Below are 20,515 nucleotides of genomic sequence, written 5' to 3'. Positions count from 1 at the left end.
GGGAAATAGCTCGAAACAACGAACTTGCAAAGGAACCTTTATCACAATGCCCAAAGATTAGTTGGTGCCTGCTTGTATAATTTTTAGGCCGTCTCGGTTTGCAACAGAGACGCGAACTTGACAGAGAAGAAAGACCCCTTTCCTCCATTACTTCCGTGCAATGTGGCGTGGTGACCTGCGGTGTCAGGACGCCAGCTGCGTGACCCCGGAAGCTCTTTCTGATTAAAGGACGACCCATTGCGTTTATACCATGAGATGAGAAAGCTCGCGCACAAAGCGGAAGGGGCGGGACGGAACATTTTCTATGACCAACCACTTTCCACAGATTTCACCGCCTGATCGCGTATGTTCGAATCAAAAGCCGTTAGTCAAGTAGTCTTACTTATTCTGCTTTCTCGTAGGACCGCCGGTCTTTCCGGTTACTTTTTAAATATTTATTCCGCTTCCAGTAGGGGTTCGTAAGGTCAAAGAGTTCTCTGAGTCATTTCTGGGCGACGGATGTTTTTATTTCCGGTCTATGGGACCAGAGTGGAATTTGTTACTGTCCGCTGCTGCTGCTGCTGCTGCTTCTGCTGCTGGCGCTGGCGTCGCCATCATGTCAGACACGGACAGCGATGAAGATTCTGCTGGAGGCGGTCCATTTTCTCTAACCGGTTTTCTTTTCGGCAACATCAATGGAGCCGGGCAGCTGGAGGGGGAAAGCGTCTTGGATGATGTGAGGGGGTGGGCGTGGGGATAGGGATGGGGGTGGTGTGGCTGAAGAGAGTAGATGGAGAGAGGAGAGTGTTTAGGATTCAGGATGTTGTGGCGTCCTCTGAAAGGGTTCAGTTAACCTAAGAGAAGAGGGACGGTGCTATCCTAGTAACTTTTCGAGTGATGTAGTAGAGTGATGGAGCTCAATTCTGGGCCTGGGGATGGGGAGAAGAGAGAAGGGGAAATAGCAAGACACAGGATTCCGTATAGGTCAGGGGCGTGGACGTGGGTGGCTTTGGACATACCTCTTTACCTGACCCGACAGTAGAAAGCAAAACAGCAGTTTAACCCAGTGATGATGTTTTCAAGCAGTTACTATGGGACACATTAGTGACAGTGCTTTCAAGCGGTTACTGTGGGACCCTTCTTGGAAGATTCTTAATTGCGTCTGTTTCTGACATCGCTGTCCCTAGGTGGCGCTAGAGCTGTGGTACTGGACAGAACCTGTAATAGGTCATTTGGTTCAGGCCCCAACTGGTAGAACAGTGAATGTTCAAACCTTCCGGGTTAGACCACTTTTACACATTTTACCTAGTTTTCCCTGTGTGTTTACTGACATTACGAAATTGTTTCCTGTACCCAACTGAAACACACCTACTCATTTAAGTTCATTTTCTGAAGGAGTAAGACTGTTGATCAGTCTCCTCCCCTCCCATCACACACAAGATAGCAAAAAAGTCATTGCCTTCCCTTTTCTTTAACCCTAATGACCTTGATTGCCTTAACTTTTATTCAGAGAACCACTATTCAATTTATTTAGTGTCTTAAATTACTTCTAACGTAAATTACTTTTAACTGAAATTGGACATGATACTTTAATAAAGATCTGATCAATGTGAAGATTAGTGGAAGATCTACTCTACAGTTCTTGAATATAATGCCCCTTTCAGTGCGCTATAGACTCATTTTTCACATGAATTTATGGTTTTGTTGTGGACTAGGGGAAATAAGCCTTTGGTATGGGAAGCTTAGGTTTAGTTGTTATCTTCGACTCTGGTGCTGTCCCTTTTTCAGGAGTGTAAGAAGCACTTGACAGGCTTGGGGGCTCTGGGTCTGGGCAGCCTGATCACTGAACTCACGGCAAATGAAGAATTGACTGGGATTGACGGTGCTCTGGTAAATGATGAAGGTGAAGTCTGGGTCATGGGAAGTAAGGCCGGGGAGGAGGCTAGCCACTTATTCTAAATGTGCTTTTCAATGGAAATTGTCAGAGGGAGTGCGAGTTACTTGTTCTGTGTTGATTCCTTTTTTTTTTTTTTTTTTAACTTCTAGGGTGGATTAGGAGTACAGAAGATGCTGTGGACTATTCAGATATCAATGAGGTAGCAGAAGATGAAAGCCGAAGATATCAGCAGACAATGGGGAGTTTGCAGCCCCTCTGCCAATCAGGTGAATCTTCTGCTGTGTAGTTCAGTTTTGGCTCAGGTTTCCATTCCTGCTTACTTCCATTGTTCCTGTTCTCTGTGCCTTTGCTCTGCCTCTCTCATTTAGTCAGCTCAGTTCCAAGGAGCTGCTGCTGTATCTTTTTTGTTCTTGGGCAGTCTCCTCATTCTCAGGCTTTTATCTTATACTGTTCAGTCTTAAATTCTTGGTGAATGTCACATAAGGATGATAATGCTTTCTTCCTTATCACCTGTTATTTGCGTACCCACAGGGTTCGTGGCACTGTTCTACATGCTATTAAAAGTTAGAGACTATGAAAAAAGAAGTAGAGACTATGAAAGAAACTCAGTCTTTGCTCTCAAGGACTTTATAATCCAAGAAGGACTAAGTATACAATATCATATGTAAATGAATGTGTTTATTGGCTCAAATTCTCTTAATTACTCCACTCACTGTATTCCAATGCAGTATACCTAATGCTAACTTTCATCGTAGGTTTTTCTCCCTGAAATAAGGTGCTACTTTATAAAAACAGAATGTCAGAGCTGGAAGAGATTTTAGTGATCATTTATCTTTTACCTTCTTATAAGTGAGGAAAACTTGAACTTTAGAGAACTTGAATAAAATTTAGAACTTTGTCAAAAGTTGTTTGGTTAACTATTGTCAGACCCTGATTTATTCACAACTCAGTTCATTATACTTTGATTGAGCACCTGTTAAGTGTCATAAATTATACTGTGATAGGCAGTATGGTACAAAAATAACAAAATCCATTCTCTGATTTTGGGGAGCTCAAAATTATTGATCTGGAGGATAGAGCATAGGGTATGGTCATAGTTCATTCTTTCCACTACTTTACATTATCTCTCATTACAACTTGAAATCTTTATGTGAATTAGCTCATTGCCCATTGGCTGCCTCTTCTTGGAAGTAGCTTAAGGCTGCTGAGAAATGTTGATAGAGCCTTGGTATACACTTAAACTCCTTAGGGCCAGTTAATGGGTTTGAGTGTATCTTATATAAAGAATATAAAGAGAATGAACTGTACCACATACACAAGAAGTAACCCAAGAAGAACAGAAAATAGAGGCCCTACCTTCAAGGATTCTGTTATCATTTGGGGAAGATGGCATAAACCAATGCAAAAAATAATTATTCATCAGAAGGTACAAACCAACTACAAGCTCATGTTTCTGTGTCAGATGTTATATTTAGTGTTGAGGGATTGCCAGAATAAGTTAAATAGCATAGCTATTATTTTCACCCTAAGTCTAAGGGGAGGTGGTGGCAACTCTGATTTTCGGTGGAAGATGTACTTTTTCAGGTTCAAGTTTGTTGTCTTGACACAGGGGGTGATGGGATGTTGTGCATACAACTATGTATTTTGTGCAAAATTTTGAAAGAGATGAAAGACAAAGTTCGGTGGAGAGGAAATAGCAGGGCATTTTGGCTTGGAAACATGGCTTGTCTAAAGGTTTGAAAATAGAAATAGGCAAGCAGTATGGAAGAATTGGCCAGCAGTTTTCTTGGAAGGAATAGAAAGCGTACTGCCAGATAGCAAGAATCAGAGATACATAGGTGTTGGGAGCAATTTGACAGCACCTTTATTTATGCATTATTTGAGATCTGGTGCCCTTAAGAATTATAAACCAACTTTGATTGTTGAGAAAGAGGCCAGGTGATATAATGAAAAGGAAATGGACTTTTGAGTCAGAAGGTGGAAGGTTCAAATCCCAACTCCATATTTAGTGTGACCATGGGGCAGATTGCTTAATCTCTGAGACTTGGATTTCTCATTTGTAGTAATCCCTCAGTTTTCTTGTCTCCAATAAAAGTGATAATACCTTCCTTATTAATAAGGCTTTTATGAGAATTTAAGTTCATTATCATGTAATGTGAAAGCACCTACATAGAACAATGAATGCCTAGGTCATGGTAGATTCTCAGTACATGTTACTTTTCTTTCCTAAATGATACTATGGACAAGTGATGCTGATTGCTCTGCGGTTTTGATTAGAAAAGAGAGAAGTAGCAGACTAACTTGGAAACTGTTCTTGCAGACTAGATATAAAGTTATTAGGTCTGGAGTAAGGTGACAGCTATGGAAAATTATAGGTAAGATCAAACTTTGAACCTTGAGAGTTGCTGAAAAAGCTTTAGAAAGTCTTGGTGAGTCCTTGAGGAAGTGTGTTAGAAAGAGTACAGGCTTTGATGTTAAACCAGGTTTGGATTCTGCCTTTGTAAAGCTGTATGACGCTAAGTCACCTAAACTTTGTATGTCAGAATAATTCTTACTTTACAGCATTATTAGTGGGGGGGGAGATTATAGATAAAATAATTACAGATGCTTGACATGTAATGGGAGCTCAATAAATGGAAGTTGTTTTAATTACTGCTATTAATGATTGGTTGGAAAATGTTGGAGGTTCCAGTCTTTGGAGGTTAAGAGATTAAAGGAGACAGGAGGCTGAAGTCACAAGCTGAGGAAATGAGGATGGAGGTGGTATTCATAGTAACAAAAGAGAATTTAAAAGAGATAAAGGTTATTTCAGTGTGATAGGTAAAATGCAATTGTTGAATATCTGAGTTGAAAGGTTCTTTAGGTAGCAGAAGTTACAGTAGAATTGTAGAGAGGATGAGAAATGAGGGCAAGATATGTAGAGTTGGATTTAATCTGGATAAAGGTGATTGTTGAGAAAAGTAATGGAGTGTGTGGAGGGGAATAAAAGTACAGTGTTCAGGACCAAGTAACTGAGTGGTACTAATAGTTAAAGGGCAGTGGAAAGAATAGCAAATTGCAGAAGGTAGACAGAAAAAGTGTGTCAAAGCTTGGGAGGTGAGAAGCGAAGCAGTCCAGTTTTATAGAAAACTGATGGAGGAAGAATTTTGCAATTGAGCAGGGTGAAAATGAAAACCATAACAGGGTTTGATTAGAAGGAGCAAAAAATTTCAAATGGCTCTTGTTGAACTCCATACATTCCTATAGTGATATTATGCATAGTTTTTTATGGCATTTAGATATACTGTGATGTCATCTCTATCTGAAGGCAGAGGCTTCAGACAGAGGTGTGTGCTTTTTTAAAAAAAAATATATATATATATATATATATATATTTATTGAGATATCCTCATGCACCATACAGTTCATCCAAAGTATACAGTCAATGGCTTGCAGTATTATTACATAGTTGTGTATTTGTTGTCATGATCATTTTTAGAATATTTGCAACACTCCAAAAAAATAAATACAGAGACAAAAGAAAAAACCCATACGCTCCATACCCCTTCCTGTATGTTCTTAAAGAATTGGCATAGTGCTTTATGTAGTGCGTTAAATTCTTGACAGGCAGGGGAGCTTGAGGCTGGCTTTTGTCTGACTTTGTGGATACTGATGAGATCACCTTCTTGGTTTTACTAGATTATGATGAAGATGATTATGATGCTGATTGTGAAGACATTGATTGCAAGTTGATGCCACCCCCACCTCCACCCCCAGTACCGATGAAGAAGGATAAGGACCAGGATGCCATTACCGGTGGTAAGTAGGGACTGCTTAGTTTTGTCTAAGGAGCGAGTTTTCTTTCAAAAGTCCAGACTTTGGCATACACATAAGGAGCTAATAAACAAAATTAAGCTGTTAGGAAAGAAAGAATTTTCTAGAAGTGATTCATACAATCTTCAAATTTTAGCATTAAAAAGTTTTACATTTAAAACATTGGGTAATAGTATTTTCACATGTGCTTAAGAAAAATAATTTAGATCAGTGGTTTCCCAATCTGTCCATCCTAATCACCTTGAGTGTTTAAAAAAATACAGATTTCTGACTCCCATTCTTGGAAGGAATGATTCAGAAAGTCTGGGATAGAGCCTAAGAATCTTAAAGTGCTCCCCAAGTAATTTCTGATGCAGCTGATCTGTATACTGTTAGTTGTAAACCTGTTTAGATGACTTTCTTTAAAGAAATGGTTAAATGGGGAAGGCATCCTGGAATGTGTGTAAGTCATATAGAGTTGACTCTTAGATATGTAGAGATTTCAAAGACTGGTAAGTTCTTCAATGATCCATCTCACTTCAGTGTTCTATCTCACCTCATCTATCCCTATGTGTCCAACAATGACAACCTTATCCTAGGCTAGAAGATTGGAGAAGAGCAGTGTCTCTTGTATTTATGGGCTTAGTTAACCTTAATTCCTCCAATTGCAGTTTTATATCAGTTCCTTTTTAGTCTGCAAGCTAAATATCATTTGTTAACTTTGTGTCATAGGTCTTACTTCATGCCAAACAATTTTTGTTGTTATCCTGGGGGCTAAAAAAATAAACCTCTGGTTTATGATTCCATGGACTGGATATGATAGGGCCTAATTGGTATAAAGTATTGTACAGTTTTGCTATTAGTCATATTCCTTTAACCTAATAAACTTAGAGAAATTAGTAAATGTAGTAATAGTGTTTGTTTTCTTTCATCACAACCCTAGGGTACCAGGTACAAGGTGAGTTGGGAATGGTGGGAGATAACTGAGTTGGAATGAGTTTTCTGGGTTGCATACCAGTAATCCGGGTGCCTGGGATTATATCCCCTGCCATTGAGCCATGTAAATAGCCTATGAGTGTTGGCTGAGTTTGAGGAAATATTGCTCACAATTACATGCCAAAGGGGTTTCTCTTCCTTGTTGCAGTGTCTGAGGATGGAGAAGGCATCATCTTGCCCTCCATCATTGCCCCTTCCTCTTTGGCCTCAGAGAAAGTGGACTTCAGTAGTTCCTCTGACTCAGAATCTGAGATGGGACCTCAGGAAGCAACACAGACAGAATCTGAGAATGGAAAGCTGACACTACCATTGGCTGGGATTATGCAGCATGATGCCACCAAACTGTTGCCGAGCGTCACAGAACTTTTCCCAGAATTTCGGCCTGGCAAGGTATTTTCTATGGAGAATACCCACATGGCAAATCACTACCTCTTCCAAATACTGAGTTCTGTTGTAAAATGATGACTATAGATAAGAGCTAAGGGTTTCCTTATTCAGTGACATACTGCTATAGGAGTTCTTCATACCGTGTTGGGTCTTTTTTTTTAAAGTTGTGTACATTGATGTTAAGTGTGATTGATGATGTCTTTATTAGAATTGTTCTGTCTTAAAAGAACTAATCTGAGGGTGCAAGGGCAGTTCAGTGGTAGAATTCTTGCCTGCCATGCCCTGGTCTGTGCACTTTCCAAAAAACAAGCAAGCAAGCAAAACGAAGAAACAAAAAACAAACAAACAAAAATTTAACAAAATGATGCTCCAGTAACAGGATACTCACATGAAAAAATAATGAAATGTGACCCCACCATATAGCATATTAAAAAAAAAAAAGGACTAGTCCAAATTATTGAGGGACACTTCTTTACTTCCTTGGTACATTTTTTTTTTTTTGCACGGGCAGTCACCAGGAATCGAACCTGAGTCTCTGGCGTGGCATATGAGAACTCTGCCTGCTGAGCCACCATGACCTGCCCCCTTGGTAGATTTTATTAATTTGAGTTCTGTCCTCTTTCAATCTCTCTTCTACAGTTAAATAGATCCTCAAGAAAGTTTCCCGACTTGGCTGCTGCTGTTTCCAGCCTGACAGAGTCTCTGACATAGTAACATGTTCCATATTCTAGGTGTTACGTTTTCTACGTCTTTTTGGACCAGGGAAGAATGTCCCGTCTGTTTGGCGGAGTGCTCGGAGAAAGAGGAAGAAGAAGCACCGTGAGCTAATACAGGAAGAGCAGATCCAGGAGGTGGAGTGCTCAGTAGAATCAGAAGTCAACCAGAAGTCTTTGTGGAACTACGACTATGCTCCACCACCACCTCCAGAGCAGTGTCTCTCTGATGATGAAGTAGGCAAAATAGAGACCTGGGATTAAGACCTTTGACAAGAACAAATGAGTTCTCTCTAGTTTATGTCTAAATTGGAATAGTACCTTTAGCAAGTAGGGTCCTGATTATCAATGAGTGGTCAGGAGTTTCATCTCAGTGGTTCCCTCTACCCTATTGTAATAGAGAAGTATTTGGGTGGCGGAGGGGTGCAGATGGTGATAAACTGGTGAAGAGGAAGGTTTGAATGATAGGTGCTTTATGTTTTAACTTCAGTTGAAAGAATTAACCTTGTGGCTTCTCTGAGTTCCCCTCCTGACTATTAATTTATTATGGCCTTAGGCATCTAGGATTAGGAAATCCCCCTCTTTCTGCTTTGGTATTTTACAGATTACAATGATGGCTCCAGTGGAGTCCAAGTTTTCTCAATCAACTGGAGATACAGATAAAGTGACAGATAACAAACCAAGAGTGGCTGAGTGGCGTTACGGACCTGCTCGACTGTGGTATGATATGCTGGGTGTCTCCGAAGATGGCACTGGATTTGATTATGGCTTCAAACTGAGAAAGACAGAACACGAACCTGTGATGAAATGTAAAATGATGGAGGTGAGCAACATTGGGATGTAATAAAGGAATCCATGTGCCTGGGGCCCTATCAGTTTTACTTAGTCTGCTTTTCAGTTGAGAAGATACTGAGTAGGGTTTCTTAGAGGGGTAGATTTAGATGTCTGAGCTTTTTGCTTGGTATGGTCTGTCACCCTAGCAACTAGGACCCTATTGCAAGAGTTCTGTTTGTGAAATAAGTGCTGTGCCACAGCAGGACTGGGAGGTGACAGATACTTCTCCATTGTCAGGATCTTCCTTCTCTGAAGTCAAGGACCACTTAAAATGTATCTCTGATGTGGGATTTGGAGTGGAAACTTTGACCAGTGATTTGTTTTCCTTCTTTATTTCTACAGGACTCTAGAAAGCTTGAGGAAAGCAATGGCACTGATCTTTTGGCTGATGAAAACTTCCTGATGGTGACACAGCTACATTGGGAGGATGATATCATCTGGGATGGGGAGGATGTCAAACACAAAGGGACAAAACCTCAGCGTGCGAGCCTGGCAGGCTGGCTTCCTTCCAGCATGACTAGGAATGCCATGGCTTACAATGTTCAACAAGGTGTGCCTCCATGCCAGCTGTGTCCAGCACACTACCCTTCATCTCAGTCATCCTAAGTGGGCTTAGCTCTGATCTTTTAGGCTGCTGAGGGACAGTGAAGTGTTTTAGATTGGAGCCCTGATTGTAGTCTGTAATGTGTGTGTGTTTTTTTTTTAATCCTTATTAGATAGGATGGACTCTTGTTTCTCATTAGAAAAATTTGAAAGCTACTTTGAAGTTAAAGAGCTTTCTGAACTATAACGGTGCTTTATATCCTACTTTCGTTTCCAAATCCCCTTTGTCTTTATCGTTCTAGAATTTGCTTTTTCTCACCTTAAATAGGTTTAAAAAAAAAAAAAAGGTAAGCCATGCTTAATGTAGAAAACTTTGAAACTGGAGTATAGTGTTAAAAAAAAACTGCCTGTAATCCTACTATCCAGAGAGTATAAAGTGTTCACTTTTTGGTGTATTTCCTTGCAGTCTGTTGTCTTTATGTATGTGTAGTTGAGCTCATTTTTATATATACAGTTTTGTATATTGTGTTTTTCCCTAGCCAAATATTTTTGTACATCATAGAAAATTCTTAAAAATGTTTATTGACATTGGAAACTCATTTTAAATGAGAAGAAAAGAAGATACAAAATGGCATATTTGATATCCCTTTTGTGTAAATGAAAAAATAAGCAGACTGTATAAACACAGAAAGAAATATACTAAAGGGTTCACAGTGGTTGTTTCTGGTTTGTAAGATCACAGGCAGCTTCAGTTTCCTTTATGTCTTTATGTATTTTCTAAATTTCCATCAACCTGGGTTCTTTTATAATTAAGAAAAAATGTATGTAACTTTTTTTTTAATTTAAGAAACAAGTATTTTTATTTCTAAACACTGTATTGGTTGCATAGTTTTCTTAAATGGGCGTTTCGTATTTTATTTACTTACCGATAATTGTTGTATTTGTTATTATGTTTTACTACCATTTATTGTTACCATATTTTACCGTATTATTTATTACCTTAATTTATTTAACTAGTCCCTTATTGTTATACATTTAGACTGTTAAAATTTTGACTATTATAAAAAAATATTACAATGAACATTTTTGTCTGCAACTTTTTTTTGAGTGAGGAATACACTGTGTCCGGTAGATTTCCTTTTCAGTAGGCACTTAAGTGCTTTTTCTAACATTTGCTTCTTGGTTTCCCTTCCCTAGAATCATAATTGAAGGGGGCAAAAATGTTTTGTTTGTTATTGAGTCTTTCCTTCCTCTGTTTTGACTAGGTTTTGCAGCTGCCCTGGATGATGACAAACCTTGGTACTCCATTTTTCCCATTGACAATGAGGAGCTGGTATATGGACGTTGGGAGGATAATATCATTTGGGATGCTCAGTCCATGCCTCGGCTGTTGGAGCCTCCTGTTTTGACACTTGATCCCAATGATGAGAACCTCATTTTGGGTATGGTACTGGCAGAGGCCAGTGTTCCTTCTTCATCCTTGACAGTTAGCTTGTTGCTAATGTCAAGGGGCAGGAGGAAAACAGGATTGGAGGTCAAGGTTAGAAGCTTCCAGGTTGGCCATCAGGTAGCAGTTTGAGAGAAAAAATTGTGACTCTCAGCTTCTAGATATGTAGATTGTTTAGGGAAAACTCATATTAATGTAAAAATATTGGAAAGTAGCACCTTTGAGATGCATCAGGAGTATACTTGGTTCAGTTTAAGTGACTCATGGAATAGAAATGGTCTGGGAAGGGATGAGAGATCTAGTTAGGACTTGCAAAGGTATCAGTAGGAAAGATGAATCTTCAGGGATGGTAACTCCAGAGTGACTTGTTTTCTCTTCAGAAATTCCTGATGAGAAGGAAGAGGCCACTTCCAATTCCCCTTCCAAGGAGAATAAAAAGGAGTCATCTCTGAAGAAGAGTCGAATTCTCTTAGGGAAAACAGGAGTCATCAAGGAGGAGCCACAGCAGGTCTGTGAAGGAAAAGGGGCTTGGAGAACAAAAAAATTGAGAACGTAGTCTGAATAAGGCAAATTTTATGATCTATCATTAGAACATGTCTCAGCCAGAGGTGAAAGATCCATGGAATCTCTCCAATGATGAATATTACTATCCCAAGCAACAGGGTCTTCGAGGCACCTTTGGAGGGAATATTATCCAGGTAAAAGTACCACCTTTTCCGTGGTGGGTGGAAGCTCACTGCTTTGTTCTGGTGGAGCATCTGGGTAAATCTTGCCTAGGTTGGAGTTAGTATTTAGTTTGAACCCCTTGAATTTCCTGTTTCAGCACTCAATTCCTGCTGTGGAATTGCGGCAGCCCTTCTTCCCCACCCACATGGGACCCATCAAACTCCGGCAGTTCCATCGCCCGCCTCTGAAAAAGTACTCGTTTGGGGCGCTATCCCAGCCTGGTCCCCACTCAGTCCAGCCCTTGCTAAAGCACATCAAAAAGAAGGCCAAGGTATGATTGAATCCTGATTAGAAAAAACTGGCTATAAAAGATACTGGGGTATAAATTGGGGAAATGGGTTAGATAGTAGATATTAGGAGTTATTTGCTCAGAAATTATAATGTCATGGTTATTTGTGAGAAAGTCCTATTAGGAAATGCATGCTAAAATAGGGGTAAAGTGTCATGATGACAGCAATTTTCAAAAATAGTTCAGCAAAATCTATAATTACAGATAAGACAAGTACGGCAAAATATTTTATTTAGGTGGTGAGATAGTAGGCGTTCATAGTACTCCTTTTTTTTAACTTAAATTTTTTTTTATTAAAAATAACATTATACAAAAAAGCAATAAATTTCAAAGCACACTGCAACAATTAGTTATAGAACATAGAGTTTGGTGTGGGTTACAGATCCAAAATTTTTGTTTTTTCCTTCTTTCTGCTCCAAGACTCAGGAGATTAAAAGAAATCAATGTAATGATTCACCAATCATACTGATTTGTTAAATCCTATCTTCTCTATTAAAACTCCGCCATATAATATTTGCATCACGTAAATGTCCCATAGGTTAGTTCACAGCGTTGCATGCCTCACAACTTTGTTCCTTTCTGTAGCAGCACAATATTTGATCATATATATATGTATACCCACAGTTCACCATTGTATTTCTCAGTCAAGTACTATTTTTTTTAACTTTGGTATATATTTGAACGTTTTTGTATTGAAATCAAATAAAGCATGGTAAAAGCTTTTTTGGTGTGTTTGTCTTAGAATGAAGGCTCTAAGTGTATGTTGCTATTGCCCTGATTTAAAGTGGTCTGTGTTCTCTTTATTCGGAGCAGATGAGAGAACAAGAAAGGCAAGCTTCAGGTGGTGGAGAGATGTTTTTTATGCGCACACCTCAGGACCTTACGGGCAAAGATGGAGATCTTATTCTTGCAGAATACAGTGAGGAAAATGGACCCTTAATGATGCAGGTTGGCATGGCAACCAAGATAAAAAACTACTATAAACGGGTGAGTTTCTGTTCAGAAAATCTTTGTTAATTAATGTAACTATGATTGAATATGCAGTGATAATCTGTGAACATTTATTTTGTCTTTTTACTATACCTTTCTTGGGAGAAAGAAATGGTATCTTTTTTCATAGTTAGTAGTATTAGTAAAGTGCTGTCTGTGCTCATAGAATAGTTTGTGTAGGTGTATTGAGTATGTTCTGTTATAGTAACTGGGTTTACTGTGTTCCTCATAGAAACCTGGAAAGGATCCTGGGGCCCCAGATTGTAAATATGGGGAAACTGTTTACTGCCATACATCCCCTTTCCTGGGCTCTCTCCATCCTGGCCAGTTACTGCAGGTGAGAAATTCTTTCTTGTTATAACTCCTGGGGAAATTGACAGATAGAGAGCTAGTCAGCTCAGAAGAACCAATTGTAGTTGAATGAGATTCTGTTCAGACATGAAGTATGGGGAAGATCAGAATAATCCAAAATGATCATAGCTGTATATGAAATGCTGTGGGGTGTTCTGCAGGTTTATTGAGATATATTCACATACCATACAATCCATCCAAAGGGTACAGTAATGGCTTTTGGTATATTCATGGGGTTGTACGTTCATCACCACAATCAATTTAGAACATTTTCATTATTCCAAAAAGAAAAACCCATACCACTTACTTAACAGTCACCTCTCAATCCTCTGTCCTTCTCAAGTGGAACATAACCACATCTTTTTCTGTCTCTATAGATTGATTTATATTTACATTTTATGTAAATGGAATCCTATAATATGTAGTATTTGATGTCTGGTTTCTTTGACTTTTAGCTTAATGTTTTTAAAAAAAATTATTAGTGATCTTTTTTAATAAGCGAAGTTGTGGGTTTACAGAAAAGCCATAGAAAAAATACAGTGTATCCATATACCACCCCCTTGTTGTTGACACTTTGCATTAGTGAGGTACATTTGTTACAGTTGATGAAAGAATATTGAAATAGTATTAATAACTGTAGTCCACAGTTTACGTTAGGTATGTGTTTTTTCCCCATAAACCACCCTGTTAACACCTTGCGTTAGTGTTGTACATTTGTTATAATTCATCAGAGATATTCTTATACTTGTACTATTAACCCCAGTCCATCATTCACAGTAGGGTTCACTTTTATATATAGTTCCATGATTTATCTTTTAAATTTCATTCTTGTAACATACACAACCCAAAACTTTCCCTTTCAGCCACATTCAAATATGTTAGTGCTGTTAATTACACTCACAATAATGTGCTACCGTCATTACCACCATCCATTTCCAAACCATTACAGTAAATTATTTTTCTTAAAACTGGCTCCTAATTGCATTATTCTTAGGTTAAATTTTAAATATATATTTTTCAGTACACACTGGTAGAAGCCCAGAAATATCTGGGTGGCATAGGAAAATCAATTTGGGATTAATAATTTAATAAGTTTATGAATGTTCAATTTGTATGTATATGTGAAAAATTGGTGTGTTTTGATCATATTAGTTGTGGTTGTTTTGTTTCCTTAAACTTTATTTTGAAATAATTTCAAATTTACAGGACAGTTGTGAAAAGAATGTGGAACCCCTACAGAGAATTCCAACATAAAACATAACCCCTCCTGATACCCAGATCCACCATTTTTAACATTTTGCCACATTTACTTTGTCATTCTATCCATTTATATATCAATGCATCCATCCATATATCTATCAATTTTCTGCACATTTGGAAGTAGATTGTGTACATAATGCTCCTTGAACACAATATTTCCTTATACATTTTCTAAGAATGAGGATGTTCACTTACATAACCACCTTAAGTACACGTCAAGTTCGAGATCTTTAACGTTGCGGTAAAGGTATATATATATACCTTTATATATATATGTATATATATATGTATCTTTTTATATATATATATATATTTTTTATCTTTTTTTTTTAAGCCGGCACACTGCTTTCAGATTTTTGGGGTATATATCTAGAGGTCAGATTGCCAGATCAAGTGGTAGTTCTGTGTTTAACTTTTTGAGGAATCATGAAACTGTTTTCCACAGCGAGTGCTCCATTTTATATTCCCCCCAACAGTATATGAGGGTTCCTATTTCTCTCTTCCTCTCCAGTACTTGTTATTTTGTTTGTTTTTTTTCTAAGATTATATTACTTGATTTTACTTTACACTAGATGGTGGTCACGAAGCAATCCTCCTTAATAAAGCTGACAATTAGCTTCACTCAGAACATTTTTAATAATGCACATTAAAAAAAGTATTCCCCTTACAAACTGTTCTGCAATCCATATACACAATAGCTTGGAAAACAACGTTTTAGAAAACAGAAGTCAGTGTAAAAAAAAACATTAAAACAACTAGAAAAGAACGGGTTTTATAAGGCGAGCATTTTACAGTTTTTTTAATGGCATCATCAATGTCAAAAATCTGTTCCTTCTGCTGGCTTCATTGCTTGGGATTTAAAGAAATACCTTTTCTTTCTGGTTTCATTTCACCTTCTGAATCCACCCAATATTCTCTAATGTCAATTAGAACTTTCCCTTTAAGGTCCCGAACACTGACCTGTACTCATTTTTCCAGTCTGAAGCATATCATTGTCTTTGCTTGCTGCTGCTGCTGTGCTTGGGAGATGATAGGGCTCTTGAGGTTTCACCAGTCTTGCTTCTTTACAGGTTTTTCCAGAGTAACCTGCTTTTTCCGTTTTAACTTTTTGTTGACTTCACTATCAGAATTACTGCCAGATGAACTCGAAGAAACAAGTTTCTTTAATTAGGTATTTCACACTCTGCTCGTACAGAGACTCAGCTGCCTTTAGTTTTGCCAATCTTTGTCTCATGTACTTTGAGCCTCCTTGATTGTGTAAACATTTATGATTGTTACTTCCTTTTGGTGAATTGTCCCTTTTATTGATATGTAGTATCCTTCTTTGTCCCTTATGATGTCTTTACATTAAAGTCTATTTTATCTGATATGCGTAAAGCTACGCCTGGAGTAACCAAAGCTACTCCTTTGGTTACGGCTTGCGTAGAACATCCTTTTCCATCCTTTCACTTTCAATCTATTTGTGTCCTTGAGTCTAAGATGCATCTTTTGTAAATAGCATATGGATGGATTATGTATTTTAATCCATTCTGCCAGTCTGTATCTTTAATTGGTGAATCCATTAACATGCAGTTATTACTGTAAAAGTAGTTTTTGAATCTACCATCTTATCCTTTAATTTTTGTCAGATCTATTTATTCCTTTCCCACTCTCTCTTTTTATCCTTTAAATTACCCTTAGTGGTTCTCTTCAAATCTGTGCCCTCCTCCAGACCTCCCGCTCCTGTCTTTTTTTAGCTGACAGGACTCCCTTTAATATTTCTTGTCGAGCTAGTCTCTTGTATAGTTCTCTCACGCTTTGTCTTTGAAGATTTTAATCTCTCACTCAATTTTTAAAATTTTTATTTTCTGAGACATCTTCACACACATAGTCAATCCATAGTATGCAATCAATATTTTGTTTGTTTTTAAATAGCAATTTTAGAGACTCATTGTGGGTTTTGATTTGCATTTCTATAATGGCTAGGGATGTTGAGCATTTTTTCCTGTGCTAATTAGCCATTTGTATATCTTCTTTGGAGAAATGTCTAAGTCCTTCACCATTTTTTTTTCACCTTTTTTTATTTGGTGGTTTGCCTTACTGTTGTTGAGTTGTAAGAATTCTTTATAATAGTCTAGATATTAAACCCGTATCAGATATGTAGTTCCCCAAAATTTTCTCCAATTTTGTTGATTGCCTTTTCATTTTTTGATTGTCTTTACATGTACAAAAACAAAAGTTTAAAATTGTTTTTAACTTTTTTTATTGTATGGTGTAACATATATACAAAGCAAAGAAATAAAAAAGCAATAGCTTTCCAAGCACTCTTCAACAAGTGGTTACTGGACAGATCCCAGAGTTTGTAATAGGCTACCATGTGATCCTCTCATATTTTTCCTTGCTGCCCCAGAATATAGGAGGCTAGAGGGCTTAAATATTTTTTTATCATCACAATTGACTTTTTTTGTGAAAAATAACATATGAATTTAAAAAAGCTATAAATTTCAAAGCACAGCACCACAATTAGTTGTAGAACATATTTCAGACTTTGGCATGGGTTACAATTTCACAATTTTAGTTTTTTACTTCTAGCTGCTCTAAAATACTGGAGACTAAAAGAGATATCAGTTTAATGATTGATCATTCATATTCATTTGCTAAATCCTATCTTCTATATATAACTCCACCATTACCTTTGATCTTTCCATACCTCTCTTTAGGGTTGTTACAGCTAGGGCAATTCTAAATTTTTGATACTGGAAGGGTCTGTCACTAATACAGGGTAGGGAGATGGCACTATCTGATGTTCTGGAGAGGCTGGGCTAGGTTTCAGGAGTTATCTGGACCAGGAACCCATCTGGAGGTTGTAGGTTTATGGAAAGCTATTCTAGCGCATGGAACCCTTGTGGAATCTTATATATTGCCTTAGATGTTCTTTGGGATTGGCTGGAATGGTCCTGTTTGGGGATTGGCAGGTTATGATAGGTAGCAATGTCTAACTGAAGCTTGTGTAACAGCAACCTCCAGAGTAGCCTCTCGACTCTATTTGAACTCTCTCTGCCACTGATACTTTATTAATTACACTTCTTTTCCCCCTTTCGGTCAGTATGGAATTGTTGATCTCATGGTGCCAGGTCTGGATTCATCCCTGGGAGTCATCTCCCACGTTGCCGGGGAGACTTTTCACTCCTAGATGTCATGTCCCATGTAGGCGGGGAGGGCAATGATTTCACTTGCAGAGTTGGACTTAGAGAGACTGAGGCCACATCTGAGAAACAACAGAAGTCCTCCAGAAGTAACTCTTAGGCATGCCTATAGGTAGTCTGAGAAAAGTTTTAAATTTTGGAGTTTATTTATTTTTTCTTTTGTTGCTTGTACTTTTGGTAAATGTTCAGGAAATCATTGCCTAATATAAGGTCCTTCAGATATTTCCCTGTTTTCCTCTAAGAGTTTCATAGTTTTAGCTCTTCAGTTTAGGTCATTGGTCCATTTTGAGTTAGTTTTTAAATATGATATGAATTAGGGGTCCACTTTCATTCTTTTATATGTCAATATCTATTTCTCACAGCACCATTTGTTGAAGTGTCATTGTCATTTTTGAGTATTGAACCATAACAGAACTGCCATCTACATTACCCACTCATAGTGAGATGCTTTCTTTTTCTCCTTTGTTCTCATGGGTATAGAGGGCCCCTCTCATGTAACTTAGCTTTTACATACATTTTACTTCAATTAAAGGGACGTATAGAGATCACCATTGATGTGGGGAAATCTTAAGCAATCTACTATATTATCTTTTCTCTGTATCATTTCTCTTGACAATCTTAGCCATTTTCCCTATTGTTTTATCTAGCTTATTCTACTATTACTATTGGTCATTTCTCCTAAAGCATCTGCAAAGCCCATTTTTTATTTATCCATTACATCTATTAGTTCATTTCCCACTGAATTTTTATTTTTTTATTTTTTATGAGAGAAAGTTTGGGTTCACAGAGAAATCATGCCTAAAATACAGGATTCACATATACCACCCTATTAACACCTTACATTGCTGTAGTACATTTGTTATAATTGGTGAGAGCACTTTTTAAAAAAATTTTTATTGATAAAACCAGTCAACATACAATATGAACATTCTTTGTTTTCACCACATAGTTGTATATCATCATCATGATCATTTCTTAGAACATTTGCATCAATTCAGAAAAAGAAATAAAAAGGAAGCAGAAAAAAATTCATACATACCATACCCCTTACCCCTCCCTTTCATTGATCACTAGCATTTCAATCTACTAAATTTATTTTAACATTCGTTCCCCAATTATTTATTTTTAGTCCGTATGTTTTACTCATCTGTCCATAATGTAGATAAAAGAAGCACCAAACACAAGGTTTTCACAATCACACACAATCGCACAGTCACATTGTGAAAGCTATATCATTATACAATCATCTTCAAGAAACATGGCTACTGGAACACAGCTCTACATTTTCAGGCACTTCCCTCCAGCCTCTCCGCTACATCTTGACTAAAAAGGTGGTATCTATTTAATGCATAAGAATAACCTCCAGGATAACATCTCGACTCTGTTTGAAATCTCTCAGCCATTGACACTTTATTTTGTCTCATTTCTCTCTTCCCCCTTTCAGTCGAGAAGATTTTCTCAATCCCTTGATGCTGAGTCTCAGCTCATTCTAGGATTTCTGTCCCACATTGCCAGGAAGGTCCACACCCCTGGGAGTCATGTCCCAGGTAGAGAGGGGAAGGACAGTGAGTTTGCTTGTCATGTTGGCTGAGAGAGAGAGGCCACATCTGAGCAATAAAAGAGGCTCTCTTGGGGGTGTTAGGCGTAATTTTAAGTAGGCTTAGCCTGTCCTTTGCAGAGTTAAGTTTCATATGAACAAACCCCAAGATTGGGGGCCCAGCCTATTGCTTTGGTAGTCCCCACTGCCTGTGAGAATATCAAGAATTCTCCACTTGAGAATTCTTTCTCACCTTTCCCCCAAGGGGACTTTGCAAATCCTTTTTTATTCACTGTACAAATCCTTTTGGGATTTATCAGGGCATCACTCTGGACAAACCTACAAAATCTCAAGCCGTACTCAAGGTTCCATAACTTAAGGTGTTCAGTTAAGCTGTCCATATAAGTTATATTAGGAAATGCACTAGTCGAAATATAAATTTTGTACCAAACGTTTTTTGCTTTTGTCTCACACATAAGTTAAGTTTTAAAGTATTAATTACCATCTATTTTCAATACCCTACATTATTGACATTCCTTTGTTTTTCCTCATGCAAAATATTTTAAAATTTGTACATTTAGTCACTATCATTACACACTCTAGGCATTCCTAGGTTATACCATCTCAGTCTTTGTCTGTTTGCCCTTCTGATTTCATTTGTGCCCCCAGGCCTCCTCCCTCTGTCATTCTCACGTTCAACTTCATTCAGTGTTCTAACATTATTGTATTACAGTTAGGTAATATTGTGCTGTCCATTTGTGAATTTTTACAATCAGTCCCGTTGCACAATCTGTATTCCTTCAGTTCCAGTTACCCAATATCTAACCTATTTCTACCTCCTGATGACCTCTGTTCTTGACTGAAATTATCCAAATTCATTCATTAATGTCAGTTCATATCAGTGAGACCATACGGTATTTGTCCTTTTGTTTCTGGGTAATGTCACTTAGCATAATGTCCTTAAGGTGTTGTTACATACTTCATAACTTTATTCTGTCTTACAACTGCATAATATTCCATTGCATGTATATACCACAGCTTGTTTAGCCACTCTTCTGTTGATGGACATTTTAGCTGTTTCCATCTGTTGGCAATTGTAAATAATGCTGCTATAAACATTGGCGTGCAAATGTCCATTTGTGTCTATGCCCTCATGTCCTCTGAGTAGATACCTAGCAATGGTATTGCCGGGTCATATGCCAGTTCTATACTTAGCTTCCTGAGGAACCGCCAAACTGCCTTCCACAGCGGTTGTGCCATTTGACATTCCCGTCAACAGTGGATAAGTGTGCCTCTTTCTCCACATCCTCTCTAGCACTTGTCGTTTTCTGTTTTATTGATAATGGCCATTGTGCTGGATGTGAGATGATATCTCATTGTGGTTTTGATTTGCATTTCTCTAATAGCCAGGTAAGTTGAGCATCTTTTCGTGTGCCTTTTGGCCATTTGTATCTCCGCTTCTGAGAAGTGTGTGTCCAAGTCTTTTGCCCATTTTATAATTGGATTGTCTGTCTTTTTGTTGTTGAATTGAACTAATCTCTTTATATATTCTGAATACTAGACCTTTATCTGATATATCATTTCCAAAT

General features: G+C 37.9%; 1 protein-coding gene across 8 annotated transcripts in view; it reads left to right on the top strand.

The window, feature by feature from the left end:
• Window positions 1–459: 459 nt before the first annotated feature.
• The window catches only part of TAF1 (TATA-box binding protein associated factor 1), a 99,751-nt gene continuing 79,695 nt past the window's right edge, over window positions 460–20,515 (top strand). For 2 of the 8 annotated variants that reach the window (XM_077146277.1, XM_077146273.1), the window contains exons 1-14: window positions 461–715; window positions 1,768–1,882; window positions 2,026–2,142; window positions 5,555–5,674; window positions 6,813–7,054; window positions 7,783–8,001; window positions 8,369–8,587; window positions 8,941–9,148; window positions 10,407–10,583; window positions 10,969–11,096; window positions 11,179–11,286; window positions 11,412–11,585; window positions 12,417–12,590; window positions 12,826–12,930. In XM_077146277.1, coding sequence (XP_077002392.1) covers window positions 518–715; window positions 1,768–1,882; window positions 2,026–2,142; window positions 5,555–5,674; window positions 6,813–7,054; window positions 7,783–8,001; window positions 8,369–8,587; window positions 8,941–9,148; window positions 10,407–10,583; window positions 10,969–11,096; window positions 11,179–11,286; window positions 11,412–11,585; window positions 12,417–12,590; window positions 12,826–12,930 — 2,304 coding nt within the window. In that variant the 5' untranslated portion in view covers window positions 461–517. Of the gene's footprint in view, window positions 716–738; window positions 1,883–2,025; window positions 2,143–5,554; window positions 5,675–6,812; window positions 7,055–7,782; window positions 8,002–8,368; window positions 8,588–8,940; window positions 9,149–10,406; window positions 10,584–10,968; window positions 11,097–11,178; window positions 11,287–11,411; window positions 11,586–12,416; window positions 12,591–12,825; window positions 12,931–20,515 lie in introns of those variants that run through there. The other 6 variants (XM_077146274.1, XM_077146275.1, XM_077146278.1 and 3 more) reach the window with 6 other exon arrangements.

This window comes from Tamandua tetradactyla, chromosome X, assembly GCF_023851605.1.
Source record: "Tamandua tetradactyla isolate mTamTet1 chromosome X, mTamTet1.pri, whole genome shotgun sequence".
Taxonomy (NCBI): domain Eukaryota; kingdom Metazoa; phylum Chordata; class Mammalia; order Pilosa; family Myrmecophagidae; genus Tamandua; species Tamandua tetradactyla.
The sequence above is the reverse complement of the archived record's forward strand: the minus strand, read 5'-3'. Positions and strand labels throughout refer to the sequence as shown.